This window comes from Halichondria panicea, chromosome 15 (genome assembly GCF_963675165.1).
Source record: "Halichondria panicea chromosome 15, odHalPani1.1, whole genome shotgun sequence".
In the NCBI taxonomy this organism is placed as follows: Eukaryota; Metazoa; Porifera; class Demospongiae; order Suberitida; family Halichondriidae; genus Halichondria; species Halichondria panicea.
The window spans coordinates 5,505,956-5,531,864 of record NC_087391.1 but is presented as its reverse complement, the minus strand read 5'-3'; the positions used below and the strand labels follow the sequence as shown (position 1 = coordinate 5,531,864).

The window sequence follows — 25,909 nt, the reverse complement described above, 5'->3', positions numbered from 1 at the left end:
GTGCACAGTTAAAATAGTATCTCCAACACAAAGAAAGTCTTCCACCTGACTGTGATATATACAGGATGTGTACTATTATATACAGTGATTTGTTTATGCGCGAGGTCGTGAGGGAACTACGAATGAGGCTGGCAATTTACGGTATTCTTCCCCCAAAACGCACTACTATCAGGTGACCTTTAGACCCAGTACAATGAGGCAGCTAGCTCACACAAAGTATTATCTAATTTCCTCCCACCACAGAAAGTTTGAATCGGGGAAAAGATCGCCATCACAAACTAATTGGTAGTTTTAATTGTCTACAGCAAGCATCGGTTATCCACATAAATATTTTATTCATGCAGTTGGTGATCTGCGGGTCGTTCTACCCTCATCAGCTGGCTGCCTCTGGAGGAGGAGAGTTGTGAGAAAGCCATGTTCGGCCATGACCCAAAACAATTGTCATGGTGTGTGTGTGTGGAGAGGGTGGGCTTGATGGTGTGTGTGGGTGGGTGGGTGTGGGGCTTGTGTGTTGTGGATAGATGCTTCTTGAAACTGATAATGCGCAATGCTCTCTTTAATTCCTGGCACTTGTAGTTGTCAGCACTACCTCGTGCCAACTCTTCAACATCTGCGGCAAGGGGAAAGCACTTCACTTTGAGACTTTCAAGTGAGAGCACAGTTACACACAATTATGGAGAATAGTTACTTAATACATTGTAGCTATATAGCTCTACAGTTAGTGCTCCAGTTCTATGCATGTTACGGAATATACTGTGTGCGTGCATGTACTGTCCATGCCACAGCCTCCAGTCCTTGCTCATATTTATTGTAACTAGTGCAGTATACTTGTATTTATATATTCTCCATTACTTTGCCCCTCCTCCTCTCATGTTAGAGTGTTTGTTGAGTTTGAGAGACCTCACTCGCACTCCCGATCACAATCAGCCGACACCCCCGTCCTGGATGCTGTCCTTATCGCACTCAAACGCCGACAAGAGAGGAACAAGCTTGCCCTCTATATTGACAAGTCCCCTCTCCCCTCTTCACAGAGGAACGAGGACGTCCCTGTAATTAGAGCCGGGGCACTGAAGGAGATGAAGCTCCCTGATAGTGGCACTAAGCAGATCGTCATCACTGAGGTATGTAATTACACACTATCACAGAAGTACCGTATTATAGCGGGTAATTTTCATGGGGTAAAATATTCGTTATTTTCGTGGGCAAGCTGACCTCCACAAAATGTTAACGTAGGTGTGGCTTACCGGAATGCAGTGCAGGCAACGAGACTAAACGAAATTTTTATTCACGAAAACCTCTGTTTCTCGAGTTGAACGAATTTTTTACCCCATGAAAATTTCCAGTGCAGTAATAGTACATCATACGACTATAATCTAAATGAAAATAGTTGCGTTGTGGCAAACATGCAACAAACTAATTATATAGCTATAGTCTACAATACGAGAATGCTAGGTATATATAGTGTTCATTTCTTTGTTCTCACTCATGCAGCTAAACTTGAGAGTTGTCTAGTTAATAAACTAAAAGTTATCAGCATTTCTCACAATCACTTCAACTGACGTATAGTTCCAAGAGCTGAAGTCCCATGTTAGAATGTGTGCTGTCATCATTGAAACACATTCGTAGCTCAATGTCATCAGTAGTTGGAGTTGATAGAGTTTTCGTAAACCACGGAGGATTATTGTTATTGTAACATGTGTTGAGGCTCGACTGACCATCCCACAGCGCATTGTCGGGATAGAAACGAAACCCGTTTACACCATAGTTAGTAAGTGTGGCCACACTATCACAAAAGTAGTCATTTCCCACAAATGGAGGAGAACCATATGTATTTCCCTCATCACAAGGACAGCGATAGTTAGGGAAAATGTCACCACTGGTTCCATTGAACAGACCACTGGCAAACGTCCAGATATGTGTGCGTGGAGATTGCCCATGCGTGACACTGAGTCCATCGACATATGCAACATCGATATTCCTACCATACATGTGGTATTCTAAGAATGCTAAGGGTTTTCCAAACCGATAACCTATTGCTCTCCCACACACCTGCCTGTATTGGACATCACTCACTGGAAACATGACAGATGAGCAAACACTACCGTCAAACGTTGGTGTTCGACCACATGATTTTCTTGAATAGTCTGTCAGTTGAAGTCCTTGAGGGCATTGTTGGTTGGGGTCGGTCATGTTAATGTAGGCCACTCTCGTCCATCCTGGTCCACCGCAAGTGTCAGAATCAGTTGGTGGGTCTGTGGTCATTGCTGTTGGTTCACTGGTAGTGGCAGTTGTTGCTTCAATGGTTGATGTGGCTGCTGTTGGTTCACTGGTAGTGGCAGTTGTTGCTTCCGTGGTTGATGTGGCTGCTGTTGGTTCACTGGTAGTGGCAGTTGTTGCTTCCATGGTTGATGTGGTTGCTGTTGGTTCACTGGTAGTGGCAGTTGTTGCTTCCATGGTTGATGTGGTTGCTGTTGGTTCACTAGTAGTGGCAGTTGTTGCTTCCATGGTTGATGTGGCTGCTGTTGGTTCACTGGTAGTGGCAGTTGTTGCTTCAATGGTTGATGTGGGTGTTGTTGGTTCACTGGTAGTGGCAGTTGTTGCTTCCATGGTTGATGTGGCTGCTGTTGGTTCACTAGTAGTGGCAGTTGTTGCTTCCATGGTTGATGTGGTTGCTGTTGGTTCACTGGTAGTGGCAGTTGTTGCTTCCATGGTTGATGTGGTTGCTGTTGGTTCACTAGTAGTGGCAGTTGTTGCTTCCATGGTTGATGTGGTTGCTGTTGGTTCACTGGTAGTGGCAGTTGTTGCTTCCGTGGTTGATGTGGCTGCTGTTGGTTCACTGGTAGTGGCAGTTGTTGCTTCCATGGTTGATGTGGCTGCTGTTGGTTCACTGGTAGTGGCAGTTGTTGCTTCCATGGTTGATGTGGCTGCTGTTGGTTCACTAGTAGTGGCAGTTGTTGCTTCCATGGTTGATGTGGGTGTTGTTGGTTCACTGGTAGTGGCAGTTGTTGCTTCCATGGTTGATGTGGCTGCTGTTGGTTCACTAGTAGTGGCAGTTGTTGCTTCCATGGTTGATGTGGGTGTTGTTGGTTCACTGGTAGTGGCAGTTGTTGCTTCCATGGTTGATGTGGTTGCTGTTGGTTCACTGGTAGTGGCAGTTGTTGCTTCCATGGTTGATGTGGTTGCTGTTGGTTCACTGGTAGTGGCAGTTGTTGCTTCCATGGTTGATGTGGTTGCTGTTGGTTCACTGGTAGTGGCAGTTGTTGCTTCCATGGTTGATGTGGGTGTTGTTGGTTCACTGGTAGTGGTAGTTGTTGCTTCCATGGTTGATGTGGGTGTTGTTGGTTCACTGGTAGTGGCAGTTGTTGCTTCCATGGTTGATGTGGCTGCTGTTGGTTCACTGGTAGTGGTAGTTGTTGCTTCCATGGTTGATGTGGGTGTTGTTGGTTCACTGGTAGTGGCAGTTGTTGCTTCCATGGTTGATGTGGCTGCTGTTGGTTCACTGGTAGTGGTAGTTGTTGCTTCCATGGTTGATGTGGGTGTTGTTGGTTCACTGGTAGTGGCAGTTGTTGCTTCCATGGTTGATGTGGCTGCTGTTGGTTCACTGGTAGTGGCAGTTGTTGCTTCCATGGTTGATGTGGGTGTTGTTGGTTCACTGGTAGTGGCAGTTGTTGCTTCCATGGTTGATGTGGCTGCTGTTGGTTCACTGGTAGTGGCAGTTGTTGCTTCCATGGTTGATGTGGGTGTTGTTGGTTCACTGGTAGTGGCAGTTGTTGCTTCCATGGTTGATGTGGTTGCTGTTGGTTCACTGGTAGTGGCAGTTGTTGCTTCCATGGTTGATGTGGGTGTTGTTGGTTCACTGGTAGTGGTAGTTGTTGCTTCAATGGTTGATGTGGGTGTTGTTGGTTCACTGGTAGTGGCAGTTGTTGCTTCCATGGTTGATGTGGCTGCTGTTGGTTCACTGGTAGTGGCAGTTGTTGCTTCCATGGTTGATGTGGCTGCTGTTGGTTCACTGGTAGTGGTAGTTGTTGCTTCCATGGTTGATGTGGGTGTTGTTGGTTCACTGGTAGTGGCAGTTGTTGCTTCCATGGTTGATGTGGGTGTTGTTGGTTCACTGGTAGTGGCAGTTGTTGCTTCCATGGTTGATGTGGGTGTTGTTGGTTCACTGGTAGTGGCAGTTGTTGCTTCCATGGTTGATGTGGCTGCTGTTGGTTCACTGGTAGTGGCAGTTGTTGCTTCCATGGTTGATGTGGCTGCTGTTGGTTCACTGGTAGTGGCAGTTGTTGCTTCCATGGTTGATGTGGGTGTTGTTGGTTCACTGGTAGTGGCAGTTGTTGCTTCCATGGTTGATGTGGTTGCTGTTGGTTCACTGGTAGTGGCAGTTGTTGCTTCCATGGTTGATGTGGCTGCTGTTGGTTCACTGGTAGTGGTAGTTGTTGCTTCCGTGGTTGATGTGGGTGTTGTTGGTTCACTGGTAGTGGCAGTTGTTGCTTCCATGGTTGATGTGGCTGCTGTTGGTTCACTGGTAGTGGCAGTTGTTGCTTCCATGGTTGATGTGGGTGTTGTTGGTTCACTGGTAGTGGCAGTTGTTGCTTCCATGGTTGATGTGGCTGCTGTTGGTTCACTGGTAGTGGCAGTTGTTGCTTCCATGGTTGATGTGGGTGTTGTTGGTTCACTGGTAGTGGCAGTTGTTGCTTCCATGGTTGATGTGGTTGCTGTTGGTTCACTGGTAGTGGCAGTTGTTGCTTCCATGGTTGATGTGGCTGCTGTTGGTTCACTGGTAGTGGTAGTTGTTGCTTCCGTGGTTGATGTGGGTGTTGTTGGTTCACTGGTAGTGGCAGTTGTTGCTTCCATGGTTGATGTGGCTGCTGTTGGTTCACTGGTAGTGGCAGTTGTTGCTTCCATGGTTGATGTGGTTGCTGTTGGTTCACTGGTAGTGGCAGTTGTTGCTTCCGTGGTTGATGTGGGTGTTGTTGGTTCACTGGTAGTGGTAGTTGTTGCTTCCATGGTTGATGTGGTTGCTGTTGGTTCACTGGTAGTGGCAGTTGTTGCTTCCATGGTTGATGTGGCTGCTGTTGGTTCACTGGTAGTGGCAGTTGTTGCTTCCATGGTTGATGTGGGTGTTGTTGGTTCACTGGTAGTGGTAGTTGTTGCTTCAATGGTTGATGTGGGTGTTGTTGGTTCACTGGTAGTGGCAGTTGTTGCTTCCATGGTTGATGTGGCTGCTGTTGGTTCACTGGTAGTGGCAGTTGTTGCTTCCGTGGTTGATGTGGGTGTTGTTGGTTCACTGGTAGTGGCAGTTGTTGCTTCCATGGTTGATGTGGTTGCTGTTGGTTCACTGGTAGTGGCAGTTGTTGCTTCCGTGGTTGATGTGGCTGCTGTTGGTTCACTGGTAGTGGCAGTTGTTGCTTCCGTGGTTGATGTGGCTGCTGTTGGTTCACTGGTAGTGGTAGTTGTTGCTTCCATGGTTGATGTGGTTGCTGTTGGTTCACTGGTAGTGGCAGTTGTTGCTTCCATGGTTGATGTGGCTGCTGTTGGTTCACTGGTAGTGGCAGTTGTTGCTTCCATGGTTGATGTGGCTGCTGTTGGTTCACTGGTAGTGGCAGTTGTTGCTTCCGTGGTTGATGTGGCTGCTGTTGGTTCACTGGTAGTGGCAGTTGTTGCTTCCATGGCTGATGTGGCTGCTGTTGGTTCACTGGTAGTGGCAGTTGTTGCTTCAATGGTTGATGTGGCTGCTGTTGGTTCACTGGTAGTGGCAGTTGTTGCTTCCGTGGTTGATGTGGTTGCTGTTGGTTCACTGGTAGTGGCAGTTGTTGCTTCCATGGTTGATGTGGCTGCTGTTGGTTCACTGGTAGTTGATACTGGTGCACTTGCATTTCCTTCATCATCTGCAACAGTTAAGAGACAGATTATTGTAGTTACATGCATGGATAGCAATATACACACTTGAGTCACTTTTGACTGTGAGTATTGTTACGTACTTACCCAGCAATCTGTCGGCAATAGTTTCCAGTGCTTCACGAATGTGTTTCAGCTCTGATAGATATTCGAGTGATTCACTAATCTTTGTTAGCTGTGTCTCGGTTCCACTGGAGCATTGGCTCCTAACATAGCAGGTGCTCGGTTGGTTCCAGGCTGACCCCAGACCAAGGAGGCAGCAAAATATTAGGAGTACAGAAGACATGGTTAGTAGTCTCCACGGGAATAATGACAGTGTCGTATGTGTGGTGATTATCAGTCAGATATGGTTTGCTGTAGCTCTGCACGTTTTAGCACACTTGAAACACCCACACGTAACATGACACGGTAGAGGTAATACACTGGACAATTAAAATCAAGATTTCCGTGTTTGGAATACCTTAACGAGGCAAAAAATGATAGAAATTCTTATATTGCATTACCATAATCATCGAACAGCAAAAAATAATTATTTTGGAAATTGTCCGGGTATAATTGGAACAGATTTTTATAGAGCATGCGAAATGTCCGGAACAAGCAAGCAGCTGCATGCGAGCTAGCTAAGTTTAATACAACTTGCTACGACTGAATAGTTGCACTAGCTATCTAAAACTATAGCTACTCAAAGCTATCTAACAGCACTCTAACTTTTCAAGGTATTGTCCGGATATTTAGAAGTACTGGAGTGTCCGTTGTACTAGAACAACGAAAATTGCCCAAAAGAGTGTCCGGGGTAATTAGAAGTGTCCGATAAATTAGAAGATATACGGTACTAGAATGTTTTGTGAGTATAAACATTATTATGCTGTCTTACCTTGGATCTGTACAGGCTATGATCACTACGCAAAAGTATAATCCGCAAAAACTTTAACTAGTCAGATGTCCATTTAGTGCGAGAAAACAAATAATAATAACCTTATGATTATTGTACTTTAAAGCCATGTTGTATACTGACCTATCTTGCAGTACATTGATGCTGGCCACTTCTGGGCCCAGTTGGTCGACCAGGTTGCCACGACGAACATGAGATGGCTACTGGACAGTATCAACACTCGTAGTCTGAAGCCGCTCCTTTGTCCTCCAGCCAAGATGGAGGGCATGTTCTGTCTTTCCCCTTTCTCTGAGGACGGGCTGTTTTATCGGGCAAAGGTCGTTGGCATGGAGGTCGTCGAGGAGACAAATGAGGTACGTACCACCCACACCTCACACCACCCACACCTTCACAACCTCACACCCACACACCCTCACATGTCTATACCCACTCCTCACACCACCCACACACATACCCTCACAGGTGTATGCCCATGTGGTATTTGTGGACTATGGTAACGTGGAGATGGTGAATACTGGTGTACTGTGTGAGCTCTCCTCCAGTGACACAGAGCTCGATATGCAGGCCATCGAGTGTTTCCTCACGTCCGTCAAACCCACCATTCAGAGCTCATCTGATGGCAAGTGGTCAGCTGAGGCAAACGACAGGTTCAAGCAACTCACAATGAGCAAATATCTCATGATTCAGGTGAGGCAAAAAGCTGAAATACGTTATCCTAATTTTCCTCAAGTGTGTACAGAACCTACAGTGTGGTCCCACTGTGTACACTGTAGCTAGTGTACAGAGCCTATAGTGTGGTCCCACTGTGTACACTGTAGCTAGTGGTTGACTTTAAAGTTTACAAATCAAGTGAGGTGAAACGGGTTTACATTTTACATTGCATATCAACCGCTTGTAGTCTCGCAAGCCAGTCGTTTTATCATAGAGGTAACTTCTGGAAAATTACACATGAGCTACTTGTGCAGCAGTCTAAATGGTTGTTTACATTGGATAAGTGGTTTACTTAGCGGCTAATCAGCTAAGTGTGCATGTGTGTGATCTCACAGCAGCTTACTACAAACACTTATCAGCCACTTACAGCGCCACTATGTGTGGACGACTCTGTACGGTGAATTGGCCACTTTTTAGGTTTGGCTTCCGTATGACTAAACCATTAGGTGATGATGTACTCTAGACATGTTAGGGAATCCCCTTGTACAACGCTTGTATCCCTGCACAGGTGTACTCTCGTGTGGGGAATTCCCTACGTGTCGACCTGTACGATACTACAAGCCAGGAGGACATCTTCATCAACGAGGTGCTTGTGAAGGAAGGTCATGCTGTCCACTGTGAGGAGCCCTACCCCTCGAAGGTGAGTCTGGCTATATAGGCATACTAGGCTGTGATCTTAGCCTATCTTGTGTCTAATTGTAGGAGCTATATTGGTAACTGGTCATTTTCTTCCAAATGATAATTATTTGTATGTAAGTATTCCAAGTTATAATTATTATGATCAGCATGATTATGCTAACGCCCCGCCCCCCTGTGCAGTTTGCCCACGTTCAGACTCTAGCAGCTCAGGCGTCCGAGGCCTCGACCAGTGTGGGTGGTAGAGGAGGGAGGTACGAGTCCAGCACCACCAAGACCATCCCCTGGGTGGAGGAGGACAGGACCAAGAAGTACCCCAGAGAAAGAAAGGTGAACAGAACGAACAAACGTTAGACACTAGTTGATAATTAGATATACAAGGGAGAAGTGCCTCTGGGGACTAGTATCCCTCAGGCACTTAGTATCCCTACAAGATTTATTTTAGATGTGGATTTATGTCTAAGCAAAGCAAATTTCTTCTTCAGTTTGAGCTGAGAGGTCCTGACAGTATGTACGAGGTGACCTTCCACCAGATGACCATTGCCGGGGGATACCGACAGGCTCGCATCGAGCGAGACTCAGTCAATTGTATCGTGGTCAACAGTGAACCACAGGACCGTCGTGACAGACTGATGGTGGCAGGCTATGTGGCGTTAAACCCCTCAGGCAATACCTGCATCGCTAGGCACACCACCCTCATGCCCAACATCCCTGCACTCCTCCACTTGGTCGCCATTTTGTTTGCACCCTGTGTTGAGATGAGGTGAGCGTACTACATGTACGTATTAGTAGCCAGCTAGTAGCTATTATAAGACATGCGTATATGCATGCAGGTCTAGTTGAACATCTTTCAACAGCCATTAACTTTAGTTCTGATGATCCAATTTCAAAATTTGTATGATTTTCTGAAAGCTTAGAAAAAGACCTTTCTAATGATGTGTTTCAATCCAAAATTTATTTGGGACCCTAATTTGGTATTTTTCGCCTTTGGACCATGGGCTATAATCCATGGTATTGGGCCGAAATTAGCAAATTTTCTGATCTTACAAATATGACTATTGATGGTACCATTTGAAAGGTCTCTTCCCAAGCTTTCAGAAAATCATAAAATTGTTTAGATTATATCAACGGAATTTAAGTTTATGGCTGTTGAAAGATGTTCCAACTATAACAGGTGTAATATTCCACGTGCTTTGTTCTCCAGAGCTAATGAGTTGAAGCGTCAGTACACTGGGGCCATATGTGGGTTGGGTTTCGATGTGGACACAGATGAGAGCATCTACAGTGAGCACGATATGGAGTTAACCTTTGACACCCTCATCTCACAGGATGACCTCAAAATGGTACAAATTAATGTATATACCCTTTTCGGCCTGGACGAGACTAGTGTGCATTTCACCATGCTGCTGCATGTATGTACCATTATGTACTAGTACCACACACACACACACACACACACGCCCACTCCATAGGTGAACAACCTTCGTCTGGTAATCAACCTCGCTGTATGGGACGAGGATGTTATTGGAGAGTTGAATGACACCATGTTGCAGGAGGTCCAGACGAAAGCAAGGAACCTCATTAAAGAGTGAGTCCCTCTGGTAATTATGCATGTGTGTGTGTGTGTGTTGCAGCTGTACATGTATGTAGTGGTCCTTTTCAATACTAGAGCTACCTCCTTGTGAGATAAACAGATGTCTGCTTGTTTAGCTACTCTATGCATGACATTGTGCACGTGTACAGCTCTGTGACATTATGTGTGTGTACTGCGTATAATTATTCTCAGGCTAATTCTGAAGCCTCGTGACTCCATCACACCGTACCAAGGAGTGAGTGCAGGCTGGAACAAAGTGAGGAGGAGGGATATACTCAGAGTGGATACAGGGGAGACAGACGACTCCTCCCATCCTCTCTTCCCCCTACACCTCGGCATCAACATCTCTGAGGAGAGGATTGACCAGCAGAGGAGTGCTAGAGTACTGCTATTGAGGGAGGCCATCAAGGAACTACACAAGAAGACGTCAGAGTGAGTTTATTAAGGCAACAAGAACATTTGGATATTTCCCATTATAGCACCAATCCATGCATACACCTGTATATATATATACGTTTTGTGTACATAGTTTTGCAAACCGGAACGATTTTTAGTCTGTGCCACAGCCTCCATCCCTTGCTCATATTTATTGTAACTAGTGCAGTATACTTGTATTTATATATTCTCCATTACTTTGCCCCTCCTCTCATGTTAGAGTGTTTGTTGAGTTTGAGAGACCTCACTCGCACTCCCGATCACAATCAGCTGACACCCCCGTCTTGGATGCTGTCCTCATCGCACTCAAACGCCGACAAGAGAGGAACAAGCTTGCCTTCTATATTGACGAGTCCCCTCTCCCCTCTTCACAGAGGAACGAGGACGTCCCTGTAATTAGAGCCAGGGCACTGAAGGAGATGAAGCTCCCTGATAGTGGTATTAAGCAGATTGTCATCACTGAGGTATGTAATTACATTATCACAAAAGTATTCATTTCCAACAAATGGAGGGGAGAGCCAAAAGTGTTCCCCTCATCACAAGGACAGTGAGGACTGACCATTTTAGCCGCGGCCTTTATTCGAAAACGAGCCCCTGTGCAATACTGGTCCGGATGTGATACGCTACTACTGCACTGCTTTACTATTATTGTACATTTTCCAGTGCAGTAATAGTACATCATACGACTATGATCTAAATGAAAATAGTTGCGCTGTGACTTCTTTGATCTTGCTTAAACATGCAACGAACTAGTGCTACAATACGAGACTAGGTAGTGTTCACTTGTAGTGTTCATGTTCTCACTCAGCTAAACTAAGAGAGTTTTTTAATAAACTAAAAGTTCTCAGCAAATATTCATTCGCAATCACTTCAACTGATGTATAGTTCCAAGAGCTGAAGTCCCATGTTAGAAAATGTGTTGTGATTAAGGAAGCACATTCGTAGCTCAATGTCATCAGTAGTTGGAGTTGATAGAGTTTTCGTAAACCACGGAGGATTATTGTAATTGTAACATGTGTTGAGGCTAAACTGACCATCCCACAGCGCATTGTCGGGATAGAAACGAAAACCGGTATTATCTGTGGCCACACTATCACAAAAGTAGTCATTTCCCACGAATGGAGGAGAACCGTTCCCCTCATCACAAGGACAGCGCGTTTGAGGGCTATGATCACCATTGGTTCCATTGTACAGACCACTGACAAACGTCCAGATATGTGTGCGTGGAGATTGCCCATGCGTGACACTGAGTCCATCGACATAGTGAACATCGATAGTATTCCTACCTTGAAAATAGTATCCAAAGAATGCGTAGTTTACTCCAAATCGATAACCTACTGCTCTCCCACACACCTGCCTGTATTCGACATAACCCACTGGAAACGTAACAGATGAGCAAACACCAACACTAGACGTTGGTGGACGACCACATGATCTTATCGAATAGTCTGTCAGTTGAAGTCCTTGAGGGCATTGTTGGTTGGGGTCAGTCATGTTAATGTAGGCCACTCTTGTCCATCCTGGTCCACCGCAAGTGTCAGAAGCAGTTGGTGGGTCTGTGGTCATTGCTGTTGGTTCACTGGTAGTGGCAGTTGTTGCTTCCATGGTTGATGTGGCTGCTGTTGGTTCACTGGTAGTGGCAGTTGTTGCTTCCATGGTTAATGTGGTTGCTGTTGGTTCACTGGTAGTGGCAGTTGTTGCTTCAATGGTTGATGTGGCTGCTGTTGGTTCACTGGTAGTGGCAGTTGTTGCTTCGATGGTTGATGTGGTTGCTGTTGGTTCACTGGTAGTGGCAGTTGTTGCTTCCATGGTTGATGTGGCTGCTGTTGGTTCACTGGTAGTGGCAGTTGTTGCTTCGATGGTTGATGTGGTTGCTGTTGGTTCACTGGTAGTGGCAGTTGTTGCTTCCATGGTTGATGTGGTTGCTGTTGGTTCACTGGTAGTGGCAGTTGTTGCTTCCATGGTTGATGTGGCTGTTGTTGGCATGCTGGTAGTTGACACTGGTGCACTTGCATTTCCTTCAGCATCTGCAACAGTTAAGAGACAGATTATTGTAGTTACATGCATGGATAGCAATATACACACTTGAGTCACTTTTGACTGTGAGTATTGTTACGTACTTACCCAGCAATCTGTCGGCAATAGTTTCCAGTGTTTCACGAATGTGTTTCAGCTCTGATAGATATTCGAGTGATTCACTAATCTTTGTTAGCTGTGTCTCGGTTCCACTGGATTGGCTCCTAACATAGCAGGTGCTCGGTTGGTTCCAGGCTGACCCCAGACCAAGGAGGCAGCAAAATATTAGGAGTACAGAAGACATAGTTAGTAGTCTCCACGGGAATAGTGACAGTGTCGTACGTGTGACGATAATCAGTCGGATACGGTTTGCTGTAGCTGTGCACGTTTTATAGACTTAGTTTGCACTTGAAACACCCACACATAACATGACACGGTAGAGGTGATAGAAACGGATAGATTTTCGTGTTTGTATAATATCCACGTCACTAGACAATAAATGAAGAATTCCGTGTTTGTATAATAATTATACACTTGACAATAACAAGATTTCCCTGTTTGTAATAGCAAAAAATTGTGATACCGTATTACTAGAATGTTTTGTGAGCATCAAACATATGCGAACTCAGCAAGCGTTGATCACTTTGCAACAAGTAATGACACAACACGATCCTTGCCAGAACGCAATAGTTCGATCGAAAAATGTCAACTTTTCTGCTGATTTGTCTATAATTAACAAAGTTTTTTCACCAGCAAATTATTCGGTATGTGCATTAAGTGTATAAGAAAACCTATTTTGACTGATTATTGTAATTTGATTGCTCTTGTTCTTGTTTGACCTTGTTACTTTAAAGCCATGTTGTATACTGACCTATCTTGCAGTACATTGATGCTGGCCACTTCTGGGCCCAGTTGGCCGACCAGGTTGCCACGACGAACATGAGACGGCTACTGGACAGTATCAACACTCGTAGTCTGAAGCCGCTCCTTTGTCCCCCAGCCAAGATGGAGGGCATGTTCTGTCTTGCCCCTTTCTCTGAGGACGGGCTGTTTTATCGGGCAAAGGTCGTTGGCATGGAGGTCGTCGAGGAGACAAATGAGGTACGTACCACCCACACCCTCACAACGTCACACCACCCACACCCTCAAATGTCTATACCCACTCCTCACACCACCCCTTACACCCACACACTCACATGTCTATATATCCACTCCTCACACCACCCACACACACCCTCACAGGTGTATGCCCATGTGGTATTTGTGGACTACGGTAACGTGGAGATGGTGAATACTGGTGTACTGTGTGAGCTCTCCTCCAGTGACACAGAGCTCGATATGCAGGCCATCGAGTGTTTCCTCACGTCCGTCAAACCCACCATTCAGAGCTCATCTGATGGCAAGTGGTCAGCTGAGGCAAACGACAGGTTCAAGCAACTCACAATGAGCAAATACCTCATGATTCAGGTGAGGCAAAAAGCTGAATACGCTATCTTAGTTTACCTCAAGTGTGTACAAAGCCTACAGTAGTGTGGTACCACTGTGTACACTGTAGCTAGTGTACAGAGCCTATAGTGTGGTCCCACTGTGTACACTGTAGCTAGTGTACAGAGCCTATAGTGTGGTCCCACTGTGTACACTGTAGCTAGTGTACAGAGCCTATAGTGTGTTCCCACTGTGTACACTGTAGCTAGTGCCACGGTACAGAGCCTACAGTGTTGTCCCACTGTGTACACTGTAGCTAGTGTACAGAGCCTATAGTGTGTTCCCACTGTGTACACTGTAGCTAGTGTACAGAGCCTATAGTGTGGTCCCACTGTGCACACTGTAGCTAGCGTACAGAGCCTATAGTGTGTTCCCACTGTGTACACTGTAGCTAGTGTACAGAGCCTATAGTGTGATCCCACTGTGTACACTGTAGCTAGTGTACAGAGCCTATAGTTGACTTTCTAATAAAATTTGCATTTCAAGTGAGGTGAAAAGGGTTGTATTTGCTAGAGCCTATTTGTTAGTAATCTCACAAGCCAATCGTTTCATCCCGGAGGTAGCGTCTGGCAAATTACACATGAGCTACTTGTGCAGCTGTCTAAGTGGTTGTTTGCATTGGATAAGTGGTTTTCTTAGCGGCTAGACCACATGATCAAATATTTTAGCTAGCGGTGCAGCCGTGTGATCTCACTACAAACACTTATCAGCCACTTTTAGGTATGGCTTCCGCATGACTAAACTGTTAGGTGATGATGTATTCTAGACATGTTGGGGAATCCCCCTTGTACACCGCTTGTATCCCCTGCACAGGTGAGTCTGGCTGTATACAGCTACTGGCTGGGATCTTAGCCTACCTTGTGTCTAATTGTAGAAGCACAGTGAAGCACAGAGTGTGTGAGGAGAGATTGTTCAGTGATGACCTGCAGCTGGACTTAGCAGGGAGGAGCTCAGCAAACTAGAACTGAAAACATGAACTTTATTATTTAACCTGTCCAAACTGTTGTTTCATTTATTCTCTTTCTCTCGTTCACATATATATTATCATACTCCCAAATGAGATTTTTTTTTTCACAACCATTTATCCTGCAATTCATGATTCTTTATTATCCCTATAATTACTTATTGAGAGTGTCACAGTTAAAACAGTGTATAATATAATACACACAAAAAGTCTTCCACCTGTAACATGTGCACGGCCGGTGTATACAAATTATATTAGAGAGATTTGTTCAAATGAGGCCATTGTGTAATAAGAACAACATACGGTGCATAATTATTAGAAAAATTACAAAACACTTTACACAACACTCAGACTAGATGTTCTGATAGCCACTACGAGTGTTCAAAGCTTTCTTACAAGCGTAAAAAGTCAGGAAGAAGAATACAATAAAGATGGCGCAGAGTATGGAGAGGATGATCATCCCCACCACCAGGTCTACTGTGGTGTAGGGTCGGACTTCACTGTAGGGGTCTTGTGGTAGCTTGTTGCTTTTCTCCATTATATAGCCGAGCGACCACCCAAGAGTGGGACTTTCCTCCACCCCATCCAACTGTGTGTGTGTGGTGTGTGTGTGTGTGTGGGGGGGAGTATGGGTGTAGGTCTACATCTAGAGTAAAAAAGTACAGTACAAATACCTACTGTTACAGTGAATACAAAGTGTGCAAGATAAAAAAAAATGAAGTAAACCTACCTTCAGCTTAAACTCCACACTCCAGCTTCTGTCCTCAGTGAAGCCAAATCCCTCCACTAGTAGAAAGCTCATGAAGTAGCCACTGAAACACCGCATATAAAAGAACTGGTCCTTGGCAAAGGGTGTGGCTTGGTCAGAGCTGAGGTTGCAAAAGGTGTCGACATTGTTGGTTAGATGACCCCATCCACTAGAGCTGGTGAAGGTGATATTAGTGGTATTGAAGAAGTCAGCAGTGTAGTAGAGACCAGAGAAACCCTGTGTGTGTGTGTGTGGGGGGGGGGGTGTGAGGTGTGTGTGTGGGGTGTGGGGTGTGAGGTGTGAGGTGTGTGCATGTGTGTGTGTGTGTGTGAGGTGGGTATTGATAACATTTGAGAGCATTTTGTGTGTACTATGAAGTTAGCAAATGCTGGCTGCACACAATATATGTACTTGAACATTAAAACAGTAGCAACACATGACCTAAGCTAACATCTCCACAGCACACACAACCACCCACTCACCACAAAATGGCCGCTGACTGGAGGAACCACAAAGCCATCACAGTTTTGATAGTTGCAGAAGTTATTGAATGTGTCGTTGATGTACTGCTTACACTGAGTGGTATTACCTGTGCCCACAAAGCTCACTGTGTCCCGCAGAGAAGGGGGCGGAGTCAACTTGTGACCAAACACTTGAGCGCCAACAGTGTGGTTGACACAAGTGGTGTAGATAGCGGAGGAGTTGATTGCTGGTATTTTTGTACCATTAAACAAACAAGGATTGGGCACATTGACCGTGATGTTTCTATTCTGTGAGAGATCGAGGCAAAAGATTAGTCACCAAATGCCACATACGTGAGTAATTACAAATGCTATGAATAACATTAACTTCACACCACAATTTAACCAGGGCTCTAAACAGTGAAAACTCAGCAAACCGTAAGTGAATGCTGTACAGTAACAGGACATGCACATACACAGGCCATTTCAATACATGTATTAATAGCTATATTGTTACGTATTAGCTACAGCTGTATCAGGGAAAACTGAAAACCTCAGAGATCTTACAAACTATACACTATCTATAACCAAGCAATACAATACATTCCAGGAAGTTAACAATCATGGCTACACATGACATTAGCCTCATTCCCAGGCTGAGTTGTCTCTAAAATAATGCTAGGTCGCCAACTAGCGCTATCTTAGAGAGCTAGGAACGAGGCTACACAGAATACTATCCAGACAGTCGTCACTGTACACACTTCAGTACCTACCACATTAATGAGATGGGCCAGGAATCGTGAGTACGCCTGGTTCTCCCCATAGCACAGGTAGCTCCGAGCATAGAGATTATAGTTCACCCCAAACAACGACTCGTTTTTAAAGAATTGTGATGGAACTGTTTCGTTGGTCTCAAAGGCAATCTGAGTAGAAGCTCCGCCCAGATCCAGCGCACCAATGGATGAGTAGCGGGTCTGTGAGAGGGGGTTGAACTTTTGTATAGTAAAAATGTTCGTATGTATATTGTAGAGCATCATCCTAAAATAAAAACTGCGAAATCATTCTACCGCAATAAATTCGACGTCACTATCATGAGCTGTACGAATACAAAATATTTAATTTGGTAGTTAATACGAAAATTTGCTCCAACAATATTATTACCCGCCATATGGAAAACTAGACAGCTAGGGGATGGAAATGGGCTTTTATTGGAATTCAAGGCTACAATAACACAGAGAAAATGACACTAGATACACAAACAGGTTTTGTTCAAGCACCACGCACTCACCTTGAAAGCAGTGAGGTTGTTCCTCAGGTAATTGGCTGCTATCCAGCCAGTCTCTGCCTCCTCTGAGCCAGTCAAGATGGAGGCATTCCCGTACTTGTACTGAGTGAGGTTTGGGTTCTTGAGGTTGGCCTGGATATTGCTGATGAGGGTATTGCTCACAGTGGAATTATCCAGTCTGTGTGTGTGTGTGGGGGGAGGGCATGATCATAGTGGGTAATTAGCTGGAAACATTACTGTACAATCCATACACAAGGCATACTGTAAAACCTGTCACAAGACCAGAAACAAAATAAAGCAATAATTAAATTTACAATTAAGGAAACGATAGACTACACGATAGACTATAAACAATAAGTATAACACTTGTACAGTAAGTGCTTGTGACTGTATATAAATGCTAGTCTATCCTCAACTGTGAGCCTTTCTAGTTGAAGCAGTCAGTAACCGACATTCCAAGGAAATTCTTTGTGTAATCTAATATCTCTTCTCACCTGATTATTATTATTGGATATAATTATGATGCTGAGCAAGCACAATGAACTCAAGACCACTGTAACATGGTTGTTGAGACACTGACGTGTATTGCTAGACCACACCAGATTAACTTAATGTATACAAATGAAAGTTATACTGTATATTTTTGCTGGCGAAAAACCTTTGCAAATGAGCCAAACCAGAATGGCATAAATACAGATCAGAATTTCTATCATTTTTTCGCAAAAATGTGCACTAGCTAATACTAACACGGAAATCTTGATTAATTGTCTAGTGTATATATACAACACGGAAATCACACGGAAATCTTGATTTTAATTGTACGGTGTATCACCTCTACCATGTTTGTTACGTGTGGGTATTTCAAGTGTGCAACTTAAGTCTATAAAACGTGCACAGCTACAGCAAACCATATCCGACTGATTATCATCACACGTACGACACTGTCACTATTCCCGTGGAGACTACTAACTATGTCTTCTGTACTCCTAATATTTTGCTGCCTCCTTGGCCTGGGGTCAGCCTGGAACCAACCGAGCACCTGCTATGTTAGGAGCCAATGCTCCAGTGGAACTGAGACACAGCTAACAAAGATCAGTGAATCATTGGAACATATTCGTGAAGCACTGGAAACTATTGCCGACAGATTGCTGGGTAAGTACGTAACAATACTCACAGTCAAAAGTGACTAAGTGTGTATATTGCTATCCATGCATGTAACTACAATAATCTGTCTCTTAACTGTTGCAGATGATGAAGGAAATGCAAGTGCACCAGTGTCAACTACCAGTGAACCAACAGCAATGACCACAGACCCACCAACTGCTTCTGACACTTGCGGTGGACCAGGATGGACGAGAGTGGCCTACATTAACATGACCGACCCCAACCAACAATGCCCTCAAGGACTTCAACTGACAGACTATTCGATAAGATCATGTGGTCATACATCAACGTCTAATGTTGGTGTTTGCTCATCTGTTATGTTTCCAGTGGATGGTGTCCAATACAGGCAGGTGTGTGGGAGAGCAATAGGTTATTGGTTTGGAGACAGCTACGCATTCTATGGATACCATACTGGATGTAGGAGAACTATCGATGTTGCATATGTCAATGGACTCAGTGTCACGCATGGGCAATCTCCACGCACACATATCTGGACGTTTACTGGTGGTCTGTTCTCTGGAGCCTGGGGTGACAATAACCCTAACCTTCGCTGTCCTTGTGATGAGGGGAACACTTATGGTTCTCCTCCATTTGTAGGAAATGACTACTTTTGTGATAGTGTGGCCACACCTACTAACTGGAGTGTAAACCGGTATCGTTTCTATCCTGACAATGCGCTGTGGGATGGTCAGTCAAGCCTCAACACATGTTACAATAACAATAATCCTCCGTGGTTTACGAAAACTCTATCAACTCCAACTACTGATGACATTGAGCTACGAATGTGCTTCCATAATACCTACACAAGATCTAACATGGGACTTCAGCTCTTGGAACTATACATCAATTAAAATGATTGTGATAATTAATTTTGCTAGCTTATTAACTATTAACTAGACAAACTCTACATGTTTAGCTGAGTGAGAACAAATAAATGAACACTACCTAGCATTCTCGTATTGTAGCACTAGCTATTATAATAATAAGCAATATAATTATGTTATAGTTATAACACGGGCACGAGGGATGTATGGAATATATTGCACTGAAGCACGAGGGCTGAGTGCAATATATTCCATACATCCCGAGTGCACGTGTAATAACTAGTTTATATCCCGAGGGCATAGCAACATAACACTGTCTTAGTAACACAATATAAACTGCACAAAAAGATGACAAAGACAACTCTAGACACAGCTCCATCTCTTCTCTCTCCTAGACGCCAGTATATGCAGCGTATAAGATTGGCATGACAGACGAATGGCTTGACACAAAATTGTTGGAGTTCCAACGCTGAAACCACTGCAAAACAGCCCCACCCCACTTCTGGTGCTGCAAAACAGCCCCACCCCTCTACTGCTGCAAAGAAACAGCCCCACCCCATTTACTGCTGCGAAGAAACAGCCACACCCCACTATACTACTCAGTGTAACTGCTGCTTGAACAGCCCCCTCCACTAGCACTATCCTCGGTATCACAACCAAGCCAAAGAAGCTCGCCTCTACACTGCTGCAAAACAACTCAAGCCCCCTGCAAAAAGAGCCGCTTCTAGTGCTATGATAAAGGCAGAATTGACAGTGCATCAAGAAGTGGAGGACTAGGTCTAGGATCACAGAATCTTCACAAAATGAGCCTGGGACGATTTTAAAACCTGCATGGTTGCAAAGAAGAAACTCCAGCAGTGCTGAACATTCATGCATGGCTGGACTTACTTTGATACTTGTTATTTCTCATGATACAATATTTAATTTAATTATACCAGAGGGGCGTTTTGTGGTCAGTGCAATATGACTTTTCAGCAGTGCAATATGCTTCATATTGCACTTGGCAACAACATAGCAACGGGATATAAAATATAATAAAAGTATCGCGGGTGCTGATGCCTCTGTAGATGTATCAAAGCTACATAAAGCTACTAGCTAGCTAAATACACACATGATATGAACAAAGATGAATCTGATGTACATTTGGGAAATGATCAACCATGATTGTTGCCTAGCCAAAAGTTCAAAGCCTAAAATTAATGGCTGCAACATTGTGGACAGTACAGCTTTGTACATTGTAGTTACCTAGTCAGGGTTTCATTTAGTGGGGGGGGGGGGGGGCAGGGGTGAACCTTCCCCCCAAAAATGTTGTAGAATAATGACATCATCACATTAATACTACATGACATTCCCTTGAGCGTGTAGCAGTCTACACACACACACACAGAGAGACACACACACACACACACACACACACACACACACACACACACACACACACACACACACACACACACACACACACACACACACACACACACACACACACACACACACACACACACACACACACACACACACACACACACACACACACACACACACACACACACACACACACACACACACACACACACACACACACACACACACACACACACACACACACACACACACACACACACACACACACACACACACACACACACACACACACACACACACACACACACACACACACACACACACACACACACACACACACACACACACACACACACACACACACACACACACACACACACACACACACACACACACACACACACACACACACACACACACACACACACACACACACACACACACACACACACACACACACACACACACACACACACACACAGACACACACACCCACACACACACACACAACCGTATACCTCACTGCGCATAGTTCATATACAACTACATGTACATAATTTCAGTCATAATACTAAATTTATGATTTTTGAAAGCTTAGAGATGGCCCTTTTGTTCCGAATTTGAGATTTGAGCATACCATAATTATGAAAGAGCTCGCTTTCAGAAAATCAGAATGTCATTGAAATTGGGCCATCAGAACTCAATTTACTCTAAAATGTGAGGACCTACATTGCATGCATACCATATACACACTACACCGATACTATCGCTCACTCGACTAGTCTCATCCCAGCAGTGGCCCCCAGGTAGATGCGTGTGTACTTCCTCTGCTCTATGGGCACTATCTTTGACTGGTACCACTCTCCATACGAGGTGTTGATGCATGCTTGGTAGGCCTCTGCCACTCTACTGGGGTCCCCTGCATAGCTGTTGACACTGGCTGCAAGGAGGGGAGAGAGGATGAAGCTTTGGAGGAGCTTAAGTATAGAACATCTAATTTTAGGAGTGAAAGATTCATTTTATAGCTCTAAGGAAGGTCTATTTAACGATGCAGGGGCTTACTTGAGTTGTTGTGGGTGAGAGGACAAGAGTACATCTGCTGCACTGTGCCGGTGTGTGAGTGTGTGAATGTGGACGTGGGGACCTGCCAGCGATACACATAGAGAGTGGTGTGGGTGGAGCCAGCATCTATCACCACCCCATACTGGTGTGTGTGTGTGTGTGTGTGTGTGTGCGTGTGTGTGGTGTGTGTGTGTGTGTGTGTGTGTGTGTGTGTGTGTGTGCGTGCGTGCGTGCGTGCATGCGTGCGTGCGTGTGAGGAGGATACATACAAGCTTGTAGGCCAAGCTCCAAAGGCTGAGTGTATGAGTATAAGAGTACATGTATTTGTATTAGAGCCATATGTTTGAGAAGTGGGTGAGAGCAGTGATTGTATAGACATTGACACCTGCTTACAGTGTACACACACTCGAGGGAATTAGCAGCTCATGCACTTTAATACTATACTAGTGAGTACAGCAACAATAATATATACATACTTCAGCAAACAGTTTGTCTAGATATGCAGTCCCGTATCCTCCCCCCCACTGTTAGGTTAGTCATGTGACCTCTAAGCCACACCCCTTACTCACCACGTACTGCTTAACGAGCTCAGAATAGAGTATTGGTAGGATGAGAACACCACCTGCAAACAGGATGGTCAGGACCAGTGCTGCCACGGGAACCAGGCTCACCGTGAAATAACGACAACAATTTTTAGCCATCACACAAACCTGCATGCATGCACGTGTGTGTGTGTGTGTGGTGTGTGTGTGTGGTGTGTGTGTGTGTACTGTGGGGGGGTGGTAGTTAAAGGTTGACGCTACACGCACACACATTCATACATTGTACGATTCGGCTGTGCACTTGTTGAGTTGTAACACACCTTTATACAGTGCAAGATCAGAATGCGACCAGTGAACACAAAAAGCCGACCAGTAGTCAGTCAAGCTAGCTAGCTAGCTGTAGTACAGTGGAGAGGTCGTCTTAGCTTCCTCCACTGTTGATGTCACGTGTAAATTAATCTGCCTCATCAGCAAACTGGGGTGTGTCTACCACTATATATCTATGGTCTATTGTACACTTTAAAAGGAAGCTACCCAAGTCTGTCAAGCCCTTCTCTCTAGCTCTAGCTCTGCAGTGAGTTGACATAGCCATACACAAGACACAGTACATGTCATGATACGTGGGGGTCCATCAGAGAGCCTCTAGTGTGGTTGTCACTGGCTGGCTGCTATTGATGTCGATACGATACATTTACTTTAATATTAATACCGTGATAGCTAGTAATGCCGTAAAACTGTCAATACTGATATCGAATACTTTGATTGCATCTATCTAGACGTATGAACACACAGTGCACTTTACTACACACAACCTCTTATACCTGGACCCATTCATACCGACGCAACTGATCCATATCCTACTCCCACTCATGCCACAGGTTACCCAATAGTTCCTCATTACTAAACTACTGTAATGTCGGATCTCCAGTCTGAACCACCAGTGGAGGAATCATCAGTAGAGAATGGGTTCTCCGGAGCTATCCCAGTCTCCACCGACCCTCCCGAGACCACACCCACTGAGCAGGAATCATCCCACACACCCGAGGACACACAAACATCACAAGGTTAGCCACCTAGCATCAGTGTAGCTACTGTGAACTGTTTGTACGCTTGGACGTATAGAATTAATAATTATGTGTTTGTTGATCATATCTCATTACTCATTCCCTCCAGATGACCCCACAAAGAGTGAGGCCCCGCCCTCTCAAACACAGCCGGAACCCACACAGCCAGAGCCGAAACAGTCCCCTCCTGCAGCTGCTTCAGCAAAGCCTAAGACCACCCCCTCGTCGCAGGGGAAACCCCCTGCAGCTAAGGCCACGCCCCCTGATGGCCCTCAGGACAAGAAGGCCAGAGAGTTCATAGAACAAGCAGAGAAGAAGCTCAAGTCATCCCAGGGCTTCTTTGGAAGTATATTTGGGTGAGTGGCTACACTGTGAACGTACTTATTTTCTTCCCTTATAATTATATCCTCACTCTATCCTTGTGTTACTTATTGTAATAGTATAAGGAGTGTTTGTTCAATGTACTTGTAACTATCCATTGTGTCCCCACTGTAGGAGTGGCACTGTTAAGAAGGAGGAGGCAGCTGACCTCTTCGTGAGGGCAGCCAATGCCTACAAGGTCGGCAAGAGGTACAAAGGTCAGTGAGAGTATCTGTGTGTAGAAAATTCAGTTTTGATGAAAAATAATTTGAGGCTTTTAAAAACTACAGAAAGCATTGATATTGACGTGACCACTCTCTACTCCATACATTGTGCATGCACTGCTCTGACTACTCTCCTCCCTGGCACAGCTGCTGGTGAGGCGTTTAGACGTGCTGCTCAGATCCATATTGAACTGGACGTTAAGCACGAGGCAGCCAGCACGCTAGTGGAGGCAGGTCAGGTGCTCAAGAAGGACGATGCTACAGGTACACTGGCTGGGTGGTCTACACTGAGTAGACTAGTGTTATAGTTAATAGACTGTAGGCTGATGTGGAATGTTAGGGTGTGTCTATAAGTGCCTCTCTTGAGACTATGCTTCATGTCTGAGCAGAGCCTGTATTAGTGCCATCATGAGTGACAGACAGTCAATGGAGTATGGTGTACTCCCACACATCATATTAATACAGCATGTACTATACTGGGAACTAGTATTGTTCCCTCCAGCTACTGGAGGAAGTGGGTATTGTGATTGAGGGGGTGGGTATTGTGATTGAGGGGGTGGGTATTGTGATTGTTGTGTTTCCATTGCAGAGGCCACTGAGTGTTATCTGAAGGCAGTCGAGATATACACTGATATGGTGAGCCTTGATAAATATATCTGAGGGGCACGCTTCACACACCCCACACCACCCACACACACACACACGCACCCATACACACACATACACCCCCACACACACAGGGACGGTTCAGCCTGGCGGCACGTTACCACAACACAGTGGCAGATATATTTGAGACGGAGGTACAGGACTATGAACAAGCTATCACTCATTACGAGCAGGCCTCGGACTTCTACAAAGGAGAGGATGCAATCTCGTACGTTGGCAGCTGTGTGTACTGTTGTCGTTGTCCTTGTTGTGCAGAAATAATTTTTATAGCATCAAGTTTTAACAATCAACCACCCACAAATTTAGTATACGGATGTACAGTCGTGTATGTATTGTATGGGTAGTTGTGACCTCACTTCTCTACTGCTACAGGTCTTCAAACAAAGCTCTACTGAAGGTGGCTCACATGTCAGCCACCATGCAGAACTATAAGAAGGCAGCTGAACTGTTTGAAGAAGTGAGTCTACTGCCATTGAGATAATGAAGGCATACCTGACTGTATGTACACACACATTGTTTAGATTGGCATCAACTCTCTCACTAACACACTGCTCAAGTATGCTGCGAAGGACTACTTCTTTAAAGCCTCTCTCTGTAACTTCTGCATCAGTCCAGGCGATGCCAGGGTAAGCAATGGATTGTGTGTGTGTGTGTGTGTGTGTGGGCGTGTGTGTGTGTGGGGAAGGCCTCTCAGGAATGTGTGTGTATAGTCCAGCTGTTGATGTTGTTGATATCTTGTCTTGGAAAGCTGCCTTATTGTTTTCAGTAGTTTTGTCTATGTAACCCACCCCCTCACACCCACTCCCCACCTCCCTCACACACACCCCTCTCACCCCACACACACTACACAGGATGCCACCATTCGCTACAGACAACTCCACCCTGGCTTTGAGGGCTCCAGAGAACTAAAGCTGATCTCAGTGAGTTTACAGTGTGTATAGTACAGTACAGTATGTGTATGTATGTAATGGCACTTGGTTGATACTGAGTGTTTCCTCTGCAGGACCTACTAGTTACAGTGGAGGAGGAGGACACAGACAAGTTTGCTGACATTGTAAGCACATGTAGCTATATCATTGTGTTAATTATAATTATAAGTGGATAAATGTCTCATTGGGAGTGTTCTGTGTGCTAAGTTACATTCTCAGTGTTTAATGACACACAGTAGTTGTTTACATTGTTGTTATAACTATTGTGTTCACTGACATGATGGTACCCCCACCTCCCCTCCCCTCCCCTCCTCATGCAGGTGACTAACTATGACTCCATCTCTCGACTGGATGCCTGGACAACGGCCATGTTGCTCAATATCAAGAAGGCTGTCAGTGCAGGGCCGGATGTTAACTGATCACACACTCTGTAGCTTTATAGAATTGTGTATTGAGTTGAGTTATTGTGTCACTGTATTCTGATTTATAGTACTGCTCCATGTTGTTTCTAATTGTGCATAATAATTGTGACTGCACTAATGATGTGAACCAGTGATGGATTATTCATTAGTCAAGCAAGCAAATTC

At 44.9% G+C, this 25,909-nt stretch overlaps 6 protein-coding genes across 6 annotated transcripts; 3 read left to right on the top strand and 3 right to left on the bottom strand.

The window, feature by feature from the left end:
• The first annotated feature begins 248 nt into the window (after nt 1-248).
• Nucleotides 249-14,795, top strand: LOC135348716 (ATP-dependent RNA helicase TDRD9-like). The gene is made up of 16 exons (XM_064547012.1): nt 249-285; nt 345-446; nt 577-649; nt 878-1,121; nt 6,922-7,140; nt 7,250-7,474; nt 8,007-8,138; nt 8,318-8,464; nt 8,620-8,897; nt 9,339-9,477; nt 9,607-9,722; nt 9,921-10,160; nt 10,384-10,627; nt 13,062-13,280; nt 13,422-13,646; nt 14,478-14,795. Exons 2-16 carry the CDS (start codon nt 425-427, stop codon nt 14,514-14,516), a joined length of 2,562 nt encoding a protein of 853 aa, XP_064403082.1. The 5' UTR covers nt 249-285; nt 345-424; the 3' UTR covers nt 14,517-14,795.
• LOC135348724 (location of vulva defective 1-like) lies at nt 1,335-2,801 on the bottom strand. Its single transcript, XM_064547023.1, has one exon. The coding sequence runs from the start codon at nt 2,758-2,760 to the stop codon at nt 1,552-1,554; it is 1,209 nt and encodes a 402-aa protein (XP_064403093.1). The 5' UTR covers nt 2,761-2,801; the 3' UTR covers nt 1,335-1,551.
• Nucleotides 10,878-12,663, bottom strand: LOC135348722 (mucin-5AC-like). The gene is made up of 2 exons (XM_064547022.1): nt 12,288-12,663; nt 10,878-12,190 (listed from the first exon to the last, which is right to left on the bottom strand). The coding sequence occupies exons 1-2, from the start codon at nt 12,481-12,483 to the stop codon at nt 11,034-11,036; spliced, it is 1,353 nt and encodes a 450-aa protein (XP_064403092.1). The 5' UTR covers nt 12,484-12,663; the 3' UTR covers nt 10,878-11,033.
• A 3-nt stretch (nt 14,796-14,798) lies between the features above and the next one.
• Nucleotides 14,799-22,539, bottom strand: LOC135348720 (ectonucleoside triphosphate diphosphohydrolase 8-like). The gene is made up of 9 exons (XM_064547020.1): nt 22,400-22,539; nt 22,107-22,247; nt 21,538-21,679; nt 21,250-21,415; nt 17,126-17,300; nt 16,611-16,811; nt 15,859-16,146; nt 15,359-15,613; nt 14,799-15,217 (listed from the first exon to the last, which is right to left on the bottom strand). Exons 2-9 carry the CDS (start codon nt 22,236-22,238, stop codon nt 14,981-14,983), a joined length of 1,596 nt encoding a protein of 531 aa, XP_064403090.1. The 5' UTR covers nt 22,239-22,247; nt 22,400-22,539; the 3' UTR covers nt 14,799-14,980.
• Nucleotides 17,938-19,269, top strand: LOC135348729 (uncharacterized). The gene is made up of 2 exons (XM_064547029.1): nt 17,938-18,274; nt 18,371-19,269. The coding sequence occupies exons 1-2, from the start codon at nt 18,094-18,096 to the stop codon at nt 19,135-19,137; spliced, it is 948 nt and encodes a 315-aa protein (XP_064403099.1). The 5' UTR covers nt 17,938-18,093; the 3' UTR covers nt 19,138-19,269.
• On the top strand, nt 22,513-25,897 carry LOC135348725 (alpha-soluble NSF attachment protein-like). The gene is made up of 12 exons (XM_064547024.1): nt 22,513-22,653; nt 22,958-23,143; nt 23,253-23,499; nt 23,639-23,721; nt 23,875-23,991; nt 24,317-24,363; nt 24,468-24,601; nt 24,766-24,850; nt 24,915-25,019; nt 25,245-25,313; nt 25,397-25,447; nt 25,643-25,897. Exons 2-12 carry the CDS (start codon nt 22,993-22,995, stop codon nt 25,739-25,741), a joined length of 1,188 nt encoding a protein of 395 aa, XP_064403094.1. The 5' UTR covers nt 22,513-22,653; nt 22,958-22,992; the 3' UTR covers nt 25,742-25,897.
• The last annotated feature ends 12 nt before the right edge of the window (nt 25,898-25,909 follow it).